This window comes from Cariama cristata, unplaced genomic scaffold, assembly GCF_000690535.1.
Source record: "Cariama cristata isolate BGI_N322 unplaced genomic scaffold, ASM69053v1 scaffold17093, whole genome shotgun sequence".
NCBI lineage: Eukaryota > Metazoa > Chordata > Aves > Cariamiformes > Cariamidae > Cariama > Cariama cristata.
The window spans coordinates 2,550-17,631 of NW_009608005.1; the positions used below are offsets into that span (position 1 = coordinate 2,550).

The following is a 15,082-nucleotide window of genomic DNA, read 5'->3' on the forward strand; positions in this document are numbered from 1 at the left end:
TTCATTTTGTGTGTGTTTATATAGACTTCTATTTCTGGGAGGACTTTAAATTGCAGAATATCATGCAGGTTGTCCTCTGAGAAGTTGTCCTACAACCTAAAACATGGGTGTCTGGGGAAATTTGAAATGTAGAGTAGTGCCAGTAATAGAAGTGTAGTTTTGAACACTTTTTTGTCTTGAGTTACTGGGAGGCCGTGGGCTGGTGCTGGCTCTGGCCTTTGTCTTTGCGCCTAGGCTCCTGTGCCAATTTCTACTAGTTCGTGAGTATTGCCGACAGCTGCTACAGTACGTGGGTAGTGTTAGTTCTCACCAACCTGTTCACCATCCGTATGACTGCTTATTTAAATTACGGTGGTCTCTGATGCGCAATATGTTTGTGCGGTATGTTTCTGTGGTGGCCTTCGCTTCTTTATTTTTCTCGTTTTCTTGAGTTGAAGTTATAGGAAGTTTTCTTCTCAAGCGCTGCTTGAGGGTTCAGCCTTCAAAGGGCCTTTTCCAAGATGTTGGCAAAGGGAAAGCACACAGCAGAAGACCTTTTCAGAAAAAGCAACCTAGACTTAAAGCAGCTTGAGAGAGAGAAGAGGCTATCAATGTCAAAAGCTGTACCCTCTCAGGGTCGAGATAATCTCTCAGTTCAGGTCCAAATGCCAATACGAAAGAGTAGAAATTCAAGTATATCTCAGTTGTTTGATCTCTTTCTGTTATAATGTACTTAGTCTGTAAAATCTAGGAGCTAGAGGAAGGATGATAGCAAATCTCTGAAAAAGAAACTACCTCTTTATTGCCTGTAGAGAAGCTGTCATCTGTAGTTCTGTGATCACAGTACGGTCAATCAAATTTTCCAGATCCCTGTAGCTGCCCACACAAGCATTTGTGTGGCCACTTGGTGAACCAAGCCATAGAAATAACCTAGTAAAATCAGAAGTGACAAGGGAGGAGAAGGGAGGGTGTTGGTTTTAGTCCATATCAATTCCACAATCTGGTTCACCATGTAACTGCACGAGCACTTCTGCCAGCCCAGAGGAGAGAATGACACCGGCCTGACAGCAAGCTTTTGGCAGGTAGGGAGAGAGGGGCAGGACTGGAATGCCTGTTGGTGTTGGTTTATACAGATCATCAGCTGTGGTGGTTGATTCCAACCAGGAGTAGGAAGCTGAGTTCCAGCAAATATTGATCTAATGCTCTTTAATTGCTGTCATCAGCCATTACTAGATCTCTGAAGAAGCAAGAGATTGAATAGGGAAAGGCAAAAAAGCTGAACGTGCTTCTAATTCTTCTACTTCTTGCGCCAATCCGACAAAACTTCATCTTCCAAAAGAAAGCCTTTGTCCTCTTACGTTGCACTGTAACTATGGCCTTGTTAAGAATAAGTAACCAAATAAAGAAGACTCTAGAAGCTCCTGCAGAATATCTGCATCAGTCTGGTCTCTCTGTGTTGCTGTAGAAATCAGAAATCTCAGAAAGTGCTCAGATCTTTTTGTTTTAAAAAAAAACGGACAGAAATGTTGATGTATGGCATCACTAGGATACAGGTTCAACCATTCCAGGGACGTTGGAAGCCCTGCATGTGTTCTTGTACTGGTCTGCTTGGATATTATTTTGAAAACTTTATGGGTTTGATGGAGGTCTTCGTATTGCATACCTTGCTAGCTCCTTTGCAGTACTGTGGGAAAGATGAATTGCAGTCATAAGAGATGTTCTCCAGGCTACAGAGTAGGAGAAAAACCTCAGGGAATGGACAAGTTACTGAAAGGTAAGCTAAGGTTGTGATCTTGTAGCCTCTCAGTTACTTTGTAGTCATTGCATATGTTTTTACTTCATTGTAAATGCAGTTTACTTTCTCCACCTTCACTGACGGGTAGGATAGTCTCTCTTATAGAGGAAGAACATATGTTTGGTTACGACTGAGTAGCGGAAGTTCCTCGAAGGCATACTTCTAAGTTACCTCATGGTAACTTATTCCTGTGCCCATATCTGTAACTGAACAGTGAGTTCCTTAAAGAGTTCTAGGTAAAGCTCTTTTGAAAGAAAACAGATAAGAAAGCAGTTCCTCAAACTGAAGGCAAAAAGATCCACTTGATCATCCCAGCTTCATCTTGCTCCTCTCAAGTTAATCTATGCCAAGATATTTGCAGAATATGTTGGATCAAGAGCTGTTGCAGGACAGATTCTGCAATGTTTGCAATAGTATCATTAAAATGAAGAAACCAGAGCTTTGCTTCCCATGTCTGTATTTTCTTTGTTGTTCTGAGAAGATAATTTATACAAGTCTTGCTGCTCAGAGAAGGTAATTCATAGTGCTGTCACTGAGGAACATACAGCGACTGTAACTGGGGATCTACTAAAACCATGCCATGAAGTCTTAAAAAATTCAGCGTTCTGGGTGTGTGAGGGTTAAAGTTTCTTTCAGTTTATTATTCCATAATTAATACTTACCAACTAGTATGATTTTCCTTTTTTGATAAATCGTACACATACTTTTTTTGTGTGTTTGTGTTCTTACTGGTATTTGGAAGGCTAATGAATAAAAATCCCCAGCTCTGTACCTGGAATGTGAAGGGCTGGGAAAAAACCAAATATGTTGTGAGACTTTGAACACAACTGCAAGATGCTGACAGTTACAGTGCCTTTAACTAAATTTTGGTTGTGAAGTAATAAGAAAAACATCAAGAAAGTTACCTAATTTTGCTGAGATTTACAGATTGTTAGTGAGTATGTTATACTTCTATACAAATAAAATCTAAACTTTATGCTGCAGAACTGAAAGATTTTAGTACAGTAATAATAACTCTCTGAATTTTGTGGTAGCCTTAGGGTGTAAACATGAACTGAAATAGAAACCTTACTCTGAATATGCCCTAAAAGGCAATCAGTTCAATTTTTTTTAATATAGGCAATCAGTTCAATTTTTTTAATATAAAAATAACTTTCTTAATGCTTTCATTGCGATGCTTGGTAAACTTGTAGTAAAGTTTGAGCATCTCTGATTTTAGTTTCCAAAACTTTCTGTTTCAGAAAATTTCTGTTTTCAGATTGTTTTCAAATGTAGGTAGGGAAAATTGTAATATGGAACTTGATTACTTTTTAAGATTATTTTTTTTTTCTTTCCCCCTTCCCCTCTCCTTCAGGAATTCAATGAAGTATGAGTGGTAGAATTGGAAGGAGCAGTTTTACAGTGCTTACTGAATTCTAGATGTCTGTTAAGCATAGTTATTGACAAATAGCAATGCTGCAGTAAAATATCAATTGTACCAAGAGGATTTTTCTGTTATAAAATGGGCAGAGAAAGTAGTGTAGGAGGCATGGGCATTAAGAGTAAATGGTGAAGATACACAAGATAAATAGAATTGAATAAAGTAAGTGAAAAGTACAGTATGCTTTACAAGAAGCACTTTTGCTACTGCAAACTGCAATTCCATCGAACTGCAGTTCCATATTTTCACAGAAGAAGTGTTAGAGATCGCAGTCGTTGGGAATTATGGAGATCATTCTTGCTCTAGGCCACATCCAGGTTTGGGAGGGTGAGGTGCGTTATATCAAATTGGACGTCTCTTGATATTACCCCTTCTTTAGTTATTCTGTTCATCAGACAGCTAAAGTTCAGGTTGTGTTTTTTCTTCAGTTGTGTTTAACTGTACAGAATTGCCAATTAAAGCTTCTTTCCCAAGCACTGTAGGAATCCCAGGGATTTGCCTAAACAATACTTTTGCCTTGTACCTTTTCATGCATAGCTCTTTGCCAGTGATATGCTTACTTGTTTGGCTGTGGTCTTTCTGGAGATCCTCTTGTACTTTTTTGTGTGTGTTTTTCTTCAGCTGGCTCTGCTTTTGTGGGCGGGTGGTTGTGGTTTTATACTCATGAGGAGAGGGATCTGTGGATGGCGATGACTGCACAGAACGCTGAAGCTTTTTGGGAATGTAATTAAGGTCCTGAAGTTGCTTATATGTATTTGGTATTCCTGATTGTGCCTTTGATGCTCTTGCTTTTCTTGATCATAGATTGAACTTGCCAGAAGACAGTTCCAAACAGATTCTGTTCCCCAAGGCAGTCGATCACAGCTGGCTGGATAACTGACGACTGGATCGATGAACAGAAATTCACTGAGATGACATAGGGAGGGGCGTCAAGGACAATGGTGCAGAAAAAGAAAATCTGCCCTCGGTTACTCGACTATCTTGTGATCATTGGAGCCAGGTAATGTAAAGGAGTGTCATCATCACTTTTGCTTGGGCAGTAGAGGGGGGTTAAATGGCCTAGCATCCATTGATGAACCCTTGCTTGGTGCTGAGGAAGCGCTGTCTGCAATGCCTGCAGAATGCTACCGTGATGGGAACATTTACTTGGGCCAGGGCACTTTTTGAGAGACACTAGCGCAGCCAAAGTTTTTTAACTTGCAGTCTTTAGACTCTTTTTCAAGGGTGTGCAAAGGGTGACTAAGAAAAACCAGTTTATATATGACTCTCTGGTAGCCTATGTGTCTGAACTTCTTTGCTTCTACTGGCATCAGGACAGAGGGATTCACAAACTGAAAATACTGCAAGCCATGTGCAAGTTAAATATTAGTTTGGGGTTACTTTTCTAGCTTTTGAAGTGTAGTCTGTAAACTCAGTTTTAAAAAAAAAATCTGGAACTTGCCTTACTTGACTGTTTCTCCCTCTAATACTGATTTATCCTCATAGGAATTACATGAATGCTTTCCTTTTTTAAAGTCTTATTAACTATCAATAGACAAAATGTTATGCTTATTTACTTAAAGCATATATGAAATGTGGGGTTCATATGTGTGTTCTTTGTCAAATACACAGGTGCTCAGTCAATGTTATTTTTCTTCATTCAAAGTTTTTGCGGTAACTTTCTGCCAGTCTATTTAATGGGTGTATTCCAAAGTCTATTTTACTTTCATTTCTAAATATCAGTCGTTTATGTGCATCAGCCTGTTGCCTTACCTCCCACGTTCTTTTCAGAATACTTTGAGTGCAATATTTAAATAGGCTAAGTGGAGGAAATGACACAATCCTAAGTAATAATTATTTTTATTATTGTGTTTTATGGTCAGAGTAATGGTTTCATTACTTCTTATTGTCTGTAGGAAAATAACCAAGTTTTCCATATGTGTGTCATTGAGTAGGAAAAGGAGGAGGAAGAAATGTTAATTGCCTCCTCCAGTGACGCTTCAAGTGTCTGATGTTCTCGCTTAGAAATCTGCTAGCATCACTTCTGGACTCCTGCAGTTCTCTGGCTTTTTGCTGGGCAGCAGTAGGTAGACTGTTAATGCTCAGAGCTCTGGTGGCTCATTAGGCACTTCAGCAGTTGCCTGTGATAAGAGATGGAGCTGGCTGAAGTAGCCTCTACTGCAAAGACCTTAGGAGCTCTGTGTGGCCTTTACCATTACATCTTGTTATCCACCGTGTGCAAATAGCAATACCTTTTGGAAGTATTCCCTCTTATTAGATGCAAATTTTCTAAATGTCTGAGCAGACTCTGTAGCTAGTATTGCTGCAAAGGCACGAACTGGTGATATATTCACTGGTATTTTGTTGAAGACTTTTTTTAACCATTTACTGCCAAATAGTCTCTCTAAACAGTGCCAGCATTATTTGACATTTCTGCTTCAGCAGATGATGCATTAGTTGCGTCCACTAATACATAAGAGCTTTTTAGGGTTTCTTTTTTCTTTTTGTACAGTATTTCAGTACTTAACTGTACAAGCAGCATAATTTTTGTTAACAACTTATGCTTTATTACAAAAGCGCTTTTTCTTTAATAAAGTATTAGTTGAGGAGAATTAGTCAGCAGAGCTATGTACACTGGTGATTTTCTTTTGTAAATTACAGACATTCTATTGCTACTTGTCTGGGTTTTCTCACCTCTCAGATAAGAGAAAAGCAAATGCCATTTGTATTTTGGAATGGGCAAATCTAAAGTATCAAGGTGAGAAAATGTCTTATATGAGATCCCGTAGGAAAGTGATGGTGGAGCCAGGTCTCCTACATCCCATTTAGTAAACATGATACTAAATGCTAATTACTTCAGAAAATGGTGAGAGATCAGACTTTATAGCAAAGGGGTCAAACCAAAGAGAGGTTGTTCTGGGGACAGAGGTTGACCAGGGGAAAATCAGGGGGTTTTCATCTGACTGTATATTTGGAGAGGGTCAGTGTATTTCCTACCCAAGTTTTGCCCAGAGATCTGTGCAGATAAATTAATTTTGGAAATCAAAGTCAGGGAAACATGGTAATACGATGCTCTCCTGGGAACAACATACTCTTGAAAGTCCTTTTCTCGAGCAGATTTGAACAGGCTCCTTGTTGGGCCTTAGTTAATGATGGTGTAGACTTTTTTTATTTAACATTTCTGCAATTATGGCCTTGTGCTAGTGATTGAGCATTGTGGCTAGTGACCTGAGAAGCTGCACTTTCCCTTGATAGCAGGGGAGAGAAGAAACAAAGACAAAACTGGGCCCACAGGCTCCTGACATGTTAGTAGGGAGATACCAAAGATTTTTATTGGCATTAGTCAACTATGTATGTGTTTTGTTTGCTTTTTTTTTTGTAGGCAGCCAAGTAGTGATAGTGTTGCTCAGACTCCTGAACTGCTGCGACGTTACCCTCTAGAAGACCATGCGGACTTTCCTCTACCGCCTGATGTTGTGTTCTTCTGCCAGCCAGAAGGATGCCTGAGCGTGCGGCAAAAGCGCATGAGCTTCCGTGATGACACTTCCTTTGTCTTCACACTCACAGACAAGGATACAGGCGTCATTCGCTATGGAATCTGTGTCAACTTCTACCGATCCTTCCAGAAGCGAGTACCCAAGGAGAAAGGAGAAGGCACAGGGGGGCATCGAGCTCGGGAGGGACAGAAAATCCCCAAATCTGGGGATGCATCTGCACCCCAAGAGGAAGTGGGCACAGAGAGTTCAGAGAGTGGTTCTTCACTGCAGGCCCCAAGTACGGAGTCTACCCCAGATGTGAATCGATCACCGCGCAGTAAGCGTCTGGCTAAAGGCAGCCATCGCTCTCGGAACAGCACTCTGACTTCTCTGTGCATCCTTAGTCATTATCCCTTCTTTTCCACCTTTCGTGAGTGTCTGTACACCCTCAAGAGACTTGTGGACTGCTGTAGTGAGAGATTGTTGGGCAAGAAGTTGGGGATTCCTCGTGGGGTACAGAGGTATGTTGCGGGAGAAGAAAGAACTCTTTCCTCCCACTGTTTGTGTCTAGGGCTGCAATTGTCTGCATGGCAAATTGTGGCTACGGGTGTGGTTGCACAAGCAGCCAAACGCCAACGGTTAACCTTTTTGCTGTTTTAACCCAGCATCACAGTAGGAAAAGCAAATTTTTGTGATAATTTCTTTAAAACTTCTCTGTCTGATTCTGTAACCTGGTATGATTGTAATTGTTGATACGCCTAAGGAGGCACTATCCTGTAACAACTGACTGAGCATGATCTTTCCTGAAGCTGAGCGCTGATGCTGTTACTGTTGCTTTGGCATATAAGCTCTGTGGCTGTGTACGTCAGGACCGATTCTCTGGCAAATGACAAACAGCCAAGAAATAACAGAGAGAATTTCCACTTGGGGCAAGAGGGAAATGATGAAAGTGTGCTTAACGAGCTTGTGAAGCAATCTGAACCTCAGCATGGGAGAGAAAAGACTAGAGAAACTGAAAGAGATCAAAGTACAGTATTTGAAGGGGAGAGGGAGGAGAGGTAGAAAACAAAGGAGGTGTCTAGGAAGCATATGGGAATGGGGGTTGGTAACAGCAAATTAACAGGAACTTGTTGTATTTTTAATGTAATGTAGTAATCTTGCATGTCTGCTATTATAATGTTGGGTATGTAACAAAAACTGTTGCACTGTAGGGTACAGAAGGAACAATGTCTTTATGCATATCAGTCGTGGATGTATATCTGTGCTATTGTGCCTGACACTTACATTCCAGGATGATGTTTTCCTTTCCAGTATGCTAGCTGAAAAGAGAAAATATAAAATGAATCTCTGGAGAAGGAGGGGATTATCTCAATAATAAGGGATGGGTCTGTGAGATAGCTCATATTGTGAGTTAAGTAGCTTGGTGCACTCCAAATTAAACTTGTCAAAAGCAAAAAATGACAGGACTTCTGTCACTTTCATCTTTATAAGCTCTTTACATTTTGCATAAAGGGGAAATCTTTCCCGTTCACAGAGCAGTAGCCTACTTCTTGGGTTAATGCCCTGGAATAGTTCTAGGAGAGTGTCCTGGATTTATGACTGACTCCTGCATTAGCAGATTTATCACCTGAATCCACTGACTGTTGGGGAAAAAATGATTCTGTCAGAACAAAACTTTTTTTTTTTTTTCCTTCCAATGGAAGTATGTATTAAGGGAGCTTAATTTGTCACTTGGTTTAGTCTGATAATTACTGAGGCAGAAAAAAGCTAAATTTCATGATTTTCCTCAACTCTCTGAGCTCATCTGATTTTTTGAAAGGGGTGCTAAAATATTCCTGTGTTTGAATGGCATGTGGTATTTGAAAAATTTGCTCTTGTTGGACATAAAGAGAAGAACTGAGTGACAGATGAGGAGGGCAAGAGAAGTGATGCTGAGCATACGTATCTGGGAAGAGTAAAGCAGCAGGTTTGAATTACCATGTGGTTTGCAAGCTGTGACCTGGAAAAGTAGAATAGTTTTGAAGTGATGGCAGAACAAATGTGAAACTGAATCCTTGGTTGAGTGTGCCTGTTAAAAACGTAATGTCCCGTGCATCCCAAGCCGCTGAAGGAAGAGTGGAGGATGAGAAACATCACAGTTCTTAAGAGGTGTACTTAGCATAATCTCAAATTGCCCTTCTTTTGACCTGCCCAAATTTCTCTTAATTTTTCTTCCTTTCTGAAGCCTGCAGTCTCATGATCTTTTTTCTTTAATTTTTTTTTTTAAAGTTGTGAACTGCAAGGTAGAACCACTAATTTGAACCCGTACCATTTTGAGGGATCTGTTACAGTAACTGAAGATATTTATCAGGCTGAAGTATTTTGCAGAATGGCTACAGCAGGTTTGCAGCCTTCACTGTGCTACAACGTTAAGGGCCGAAGCGGACAAGCCACTTTGCTTCACTTGTCAGACTCAGTTTCAAGTTCTGAAGCTCTGAAGGCCCAGAGCAATATGGTACATGCGTTTTGGCCAGCCTGTCTGTGAGCTACAAGTTTGCAGATTGCTAGCTTAGGGCATGGCAAAATTGCTACCTATTTTGCTAAGGTACCTAAATGCTTTCTAGAGAGCTTTCAGAAAGTTATATTCTCAGGTGAAATGTATCCACTTCTGCCATGGGTTATTCAGCTCTTAAGAATGATACAATACAATTTAGGACAGGATGAAAAAAAGAGTATTTTTATCATACCAAAACATCTGGGAGATCCTGGTGTGGCATATTTTTATTTTCTCAGGTTTAGTTCCTATTGTTGCAAAGATTTTTAGGACTGCTGGAAGCAGAATCCTACAATCAGTCATCCTGGGGGAGATAGGAGGGTATCCTATGTGTATGCCAAATTTCAGGCACCAGGGCGATGAGAGATCTTCAGAGATCTGGACCTAATTGAACCCTTGAAATGAATGAATGAACCCTCAGGTGGAAGTGACATACTTGTGTTGATTCCTGTCACAGAAAGATTTATGCTTTCCCACAGTGGTTGTTTCAGTAAGCGTAAATCCCTACCTTCCATTCCTCTGTGTGACCAAATGTTCGTTAGCTGCATCTTTTAATTCTCAGTGGATCTGCCTTTTCCCTGGAGGAGCCTTGCGGATTGGCTGTCAAGTGAAGCTCTGGGAGTATTAACCTTGTTGTTCTCCCTGTACAGGGATACCATGTGGCGGATTTTCACAGGCTCCCTGCTGGTGGAAGAAAAGTCTAGTGCGTTGCTACACGACTTGCGGGAGATTGAGGCCTGGATATACCGGCTGCTCCGTTCACCGATGCCTGTCGCTGGTCAGAAGCGGGTGGATGTGGAAGTCTTGCCACATGAGTTGCAGCCAGCTTTGACCTTTGCTCTTCCTGATCCATCCCGCTTCACCTTGGTGGATTTTCCATTACATCTGCCTTTGGAATTGTTGGGAGTGGATGCCTGCTTGCAGGTGCTGACCTGCATCCTTCTGGAGCACAAGGTAAGAAGGGAAGAGTTGATCTTTGATAGGTGTCTGATAGCTTTGCCCTCTTCGAAACCAGGGTAGGCGGGATGTGTAGAACAGCTGTCTTTTGCACTGCCTGGAAGCGATTTGTCTGTGCCGGGGAAGGAATAGTGCCTTGAGGTTCCTGTTTTGAAAAGTTTTTTTGCTCTCACTCAAAAAGCACCTGAAGCTTGTTTTCAGACAGATTAATGGAGGGTCACCCAATTCCCAGCCATCAAATCAGAGGCCTGCGGGCTGTGATCTTTGTTGTACCCCTTCGGGGGAGTATTAGGAGTGAATGGTTGCTGCAGTGCTAATGTGAGTTTCTTTGGTTCCAGGTTGTATTGCAGTCCCGAGATTATAATGCGCTCTCGATGTCTGTGATGGCCTTTGTGGCTATGATCTACCCATTAGAGTACATGTTCCCAGTGATCCCTCTGCTTCCCACCTGCATGGCCTCTGCGGAACAGGTACAGATTTTTCCTTTACTGGTCTTTTGCAAAGGATATTTCTGTAATGTCTGAAACTTATATGGGAGTAGTCCTTGTTTCCTTCCGCGCTGTTTTCTCAGGGATTGTAGCAAAGTCTACCTTGCAAAGAACATTCTTTGAGCACCACTAACGATTTAAATCATAGGTAACACCACTTATTTAGGATCCTGTCAAAGCATGCTTAGTGCATAGTATGATTCAAAGCAGTAGTTCACAAACAATGGACTGAAAGGCCATAGATCCACAATATTATGATGAGTATTTACCCCTCTCCCTTCCCCCAGCTGAGTATTAAGGTTTGTTGGGGAAGGTCCAGAGTAACGTTTAAGGACGCTTGAGGGCTCTTGATTCAGAGTTTAGAAGCTATTGCCTGCAATTTATTCTCCTCAGAAATATGAAGTGTTGAGTTACTTCAGCTGGGAGCCTGGGTTTTGCCAATAGTTGGCTCTCTGCAGGAGCTCATTATTTTGCTTGGAAAGATAGAATTCAGGCCATCTTACTACTTCAGTGCTGTCCTGCAGCTGATGCTGCAGGTTTTTTCTTGTACTGCTCCTTAGAGGTGACCAACTGTTCTAGATTAAAAGAATAAATTAGCCTGCCAAGCCACTGGTCTCAAGCTGCTACATGCCTTATTGATTTAAACCTTTTCCCTCTGCTTATTCCCTTATAGGAAACAACCTGAATTTCCCCTTAGGTTTTCCATGTACATTTGAAAAAAATATGTCTATTTCTTCTGATTCCTAGAGATGTTATTGTTTTGAAAGCAAATTACTATTACAAGGGTAAGAGTAAAGCCATATTTACAGTGGCACAGACTCAGTTTGAGCTGAGAGTGTATTCATCTGTGACTTGCTGCCTCTCTATTTGGGCTTTTCCTCTGAACATCTTTTTGTTTGGTCCATGATAGAAATGGCAAGCTGTTAGATTAGCAAAGTTTTTTCCAAAGAGCCATGCAGCCGTATAAATTACGTCCTGGGGGAGGGGGACGGGCATGGACAAGGGAGGTGGAAATTTATTTTCTTCTACATGAGAATCACAGCTCTCCAAGCAGGAGTTTTATTATTTTTTTTTTTTTCTTCTTAATGTTTCTATTGTATGGAATTACTTATTTATCAATGCCTTGTGTGTTGTCTCCTCTGCTATAAACATACTGCAGTTAATAAATAAATATTTGGGAAGAACGTGGTGATATCAAGTGCAAATCTTGTCCTTGTTGAAGTCTCCCTTTCTTTCAGTTGCTTCTAGCCCCTACACCTTATATCATTGGTGTTCCAGCAAGTTTCTTCCTTTACAAACTGGATTTTAAAATGCCTGACGATGTATGGCTGATTGACCTGGATACCAATAGGGTAAGTGGTGCCCATAGGGACTTGTGGCTTTGTTTCCAGGCAGCTTTCATCAGTGTACCCACTGAGAATTTAGGAATGCCTGGCCTCAGTCTGCCTTTGCCACTCCCGTCTTAAACTTTAGGATTTCGTTCCTTGTTGTGTCTTAGGATCCACATTTCTTTTGCTGGTAATGCATTCTTTTTCAGTTAATCCATCTGGCTGTATCACTAGAAGGTAAATCCTCAAACAAATGATAAAGCTGTCTTCCTGAGTAATTGTGACCCTGTCCGTTATAGCCCTACCTAGTAAACCCAATCTGATAAGAGCATTCCAGCAGCATTGGTTGTCATAGTTCAAATGGGACTATGAATCCCGCTTTCTACTGGGGCGTGAGCAAGGCTAATTCAAGGAAAATGTGTATAACATCTTCTGCTTGATGGAAATTCCAAAGAATGAGTGTGGGTTCATTCAAACTTCTCTTTTTTTTTTTTTTTTTTTTTTTGTGGTAAATGATAATGTCACTCCTCCATTGTTTGTGATATTGTAAATAATAACAACCATAAAGAAGTGAAAATCAAAGTATTGATGCAGGTGGCTGTATGTGGAAGGTGTATTGTGGTTTTTTTATTAATTATTTTACTTTATGGCTTTTATTCCTCCATTTCTGGAGTGTTGGAGATTAGGAGAGTCTGTTTTGGAAATGACTACAGCTGGGGAATTTTTAGTCTGTTGCTGTGCTTAATTCCAGGTGATTGTTCCTACAAATGCAGAATCTTTGCCGGCACTGCCAGAACCAGAAGCTTCAGAGCTGAAAAAGCATCTGAAACAGGTAATAAGCACTTTGGTGAAAGGACTCAGATTCAGTAGAACTTAGCAGATGTAGTCTTGCACAGCTCTTCTGCTATACTGGACAAGAATGGAAGTCCACAAATGTAAAGCAAAAATGTGTTAAAAGCAGGTGTGTATCCTAGCACATCGGATGGAAGTGAGAACGTATCAGACTACTAGAATACTCTTGTTCAAGAAAGTGCCCTTTGGTCAGTCATGGAGAGGTCTACTTCTGTGAATGTGGAGGTGGGCTAATCAATAGGGTGGCTGATTAAACAGAGTTATAGGAGTATCTTCTTTTGAGATCCCTGAGCTGTATGACTTTCTAACACTGTCTTCTCCTGACAAAGCTAAATCTGAGACTTTCATCTTGTTTGAGATCCCTCTGTAGTTTCTCCAGTGGACTTCATTGTAATTTTTGTTACCTGTTTCATCTTATGCTGTCTCTGCTGCTTCCACCTTTGTCATTTGTAGAGAAAGCACAGGACTAGCAATTTTCTGTCAATCTGTTTAAGATGCCTCTTTCATATAGTTGGCCAGTTAGAACGTCCCCCATGTTAGAATACAACAGCATTTTGAGCTTGAAAAGCGGCATCAGTTGATACAGATGTTAAGTGGTAGTTATCCAGTTGCTGCTTTTCTATCTTAATGGAAGGAGTTAATTTGGAAAAATGAGCGGTCACTGAGGCTGATAACTGCAGTTAATTTCTTAGCCAGGTGAGGGATAATTTGAAATGCTCCTGGACACAACAGATGGTTTCTGGTTTTTACTGTTGTATGGGGCTAACTTATTTCCAGTTGGTGCAGAAAGTTCCAGATTCCTCCTTTACATTTGCCACGTGGGCTTTAAACTCTGACTTGGTCCATCAAGCTATGATCATCTTTGCCTCCCTTCCATTCACAGATCTGTGTGTGAGGTCTCAGTCTCTCCTCTCAGGTCCTGCTAAGCCATTAATCAGCTTGGGTCATCCTGGCTGATCGTGTCAAGCAGATTTTATCTCTTTATTTCTATTTTCCTTATGCATGCTGCATGCAGTATCTGAAGGTAAAGTGTGTTACTAATGTGATGAGGTCTGCTCTTTCTCTCTCCTCGTAGACCAGGAGAGCAAAGTGTGTAACCTCTATGATACCCCAGTACCTGCTGTCAGCACAGATGGAAGCAATGTGTTGCTTGGAGTTTTGTTAGATCCACCTTCCCCCCACTTCTGCCTCACCCCCTTGCAATTTCAGGCACTGTTCAGCAAAACTCTCTTGCTAGAGCAAAGTTGGATTTCAGAAGAACAAGCTGCAATTTCCTTGAAGACATATTTAAAATTCTCAGTGTTCACCCAAATTCAAGTTACGTCACTATGTATTCCTATAGGCATTATCATTAAGAGTTGAGCATTGGCAAAGGAGAAGGAGCGCTACTGGTTGCTGTATAGAGAAGAAAAAATTGTGGCCCACATCACGAAGGTTAATGCTTTTGTGTGCTTTTGGGTCTTAGTGTCAATGAATAAATTTCAGGATATCTACTTTTACACTGCAGGAGAAAGTTCTTAGCTGCATCAGTAAGGACATCAGCCTTTCCACTTTCCAAAGTGGCTGGATGTGAATGTTTGGGGGTGGGGCAGTTAGACCTCCCAAGATGTGCCTATTTTGTGGTCCCTTTTATTTCCTGTCATTTGTGATATTTGGTAGTAATAGATTTATTTTTTTTTTCCTTCCATCTGTTTCTCTGTGGTCATGTGTTCGTCTTGGCTCTGATGGGCTGCTGCTGTTATCATATGATCTTCCATCTTGCCTCCAGTGTCTGGTTAGCATGACTGCAATCACTCAGAAACAGCTGCTCACTCCTGACAACAAGGTTCTTTATTTTATTCTTTTCCTCTCAAGTTTCCATTTTACCCTTTTCCTTTGGAGTTTTGATTTTGGTTTTGGATTTATTTATTTATTTATTTTTGAAATAAAAAGATGAAGACTCAGTGGGCAAATGGGAGAAATGAGGAAGATTTAGGATAGATCTGGGTGTCCAGGACTGATTTACCACTTGTGCTGCTCCAGTGCATATCCTTGAAGATATTATGAGGGTTGAAGAGGACGGTAGCTTTATGGAGAGATGAAGACCTCATTCAGGTGGGAAGTGGAAGTTTACAGGGATACAGGCAGATGCCTGTGTAAAGGTGTCTCCATATTGTCCTGGGATATCAAACTCTCTGGTTGAATGGCCAAGTTGCAAGGCAAGTTTCAAGGGGTCTGGGTTCCAAGATGTATTCAAATTACATGTGGGAATAACTCTACAATAAGTTGTACACAG

At 41.0% G+C, this 15,082-nt stretch overlaps 1 protein-coding gene across 1 annotated transcript in view; it reads left to right on the forward strand.

The window, feature by feature from the left end:
* Positions 1-3,996: 3,996 nt before the first annotated feature.
* The window catches only part of MADD (MAP-kinase activating death domain), a 61,680-nt gene continuing 50,594 nt past the window's right edge, over positions 3,997-15,082 (forward strand). The window contains exons 1-6 of the mRNA XM_009696972.1: positions 3,997-4,194; positions 6,556-7,170; positions 9,833-10,136; positions 10,478-10,609; positions 11,866-11,979; positions 12,707-12,787. Of these exons, the coding sequence (XP_009695274.1) occupies positions 4,133-4,194; positions 6,556-7,170; positions 9,833-10,136; positions 10,478-10,609; positions 11,866-11,979; positions 12,707-12,787 (1,308 nt within the window). The 5' untranslated portion in view covers positions 3,997-4,132. The remainder of the gene's footprint in view (positions 4,195-6,555; positions 7,171-9,832; positions 10,137-10,477; positions 10,610-11,865; positions 11,980-12,706; positions 12,788-15,082) is intronic.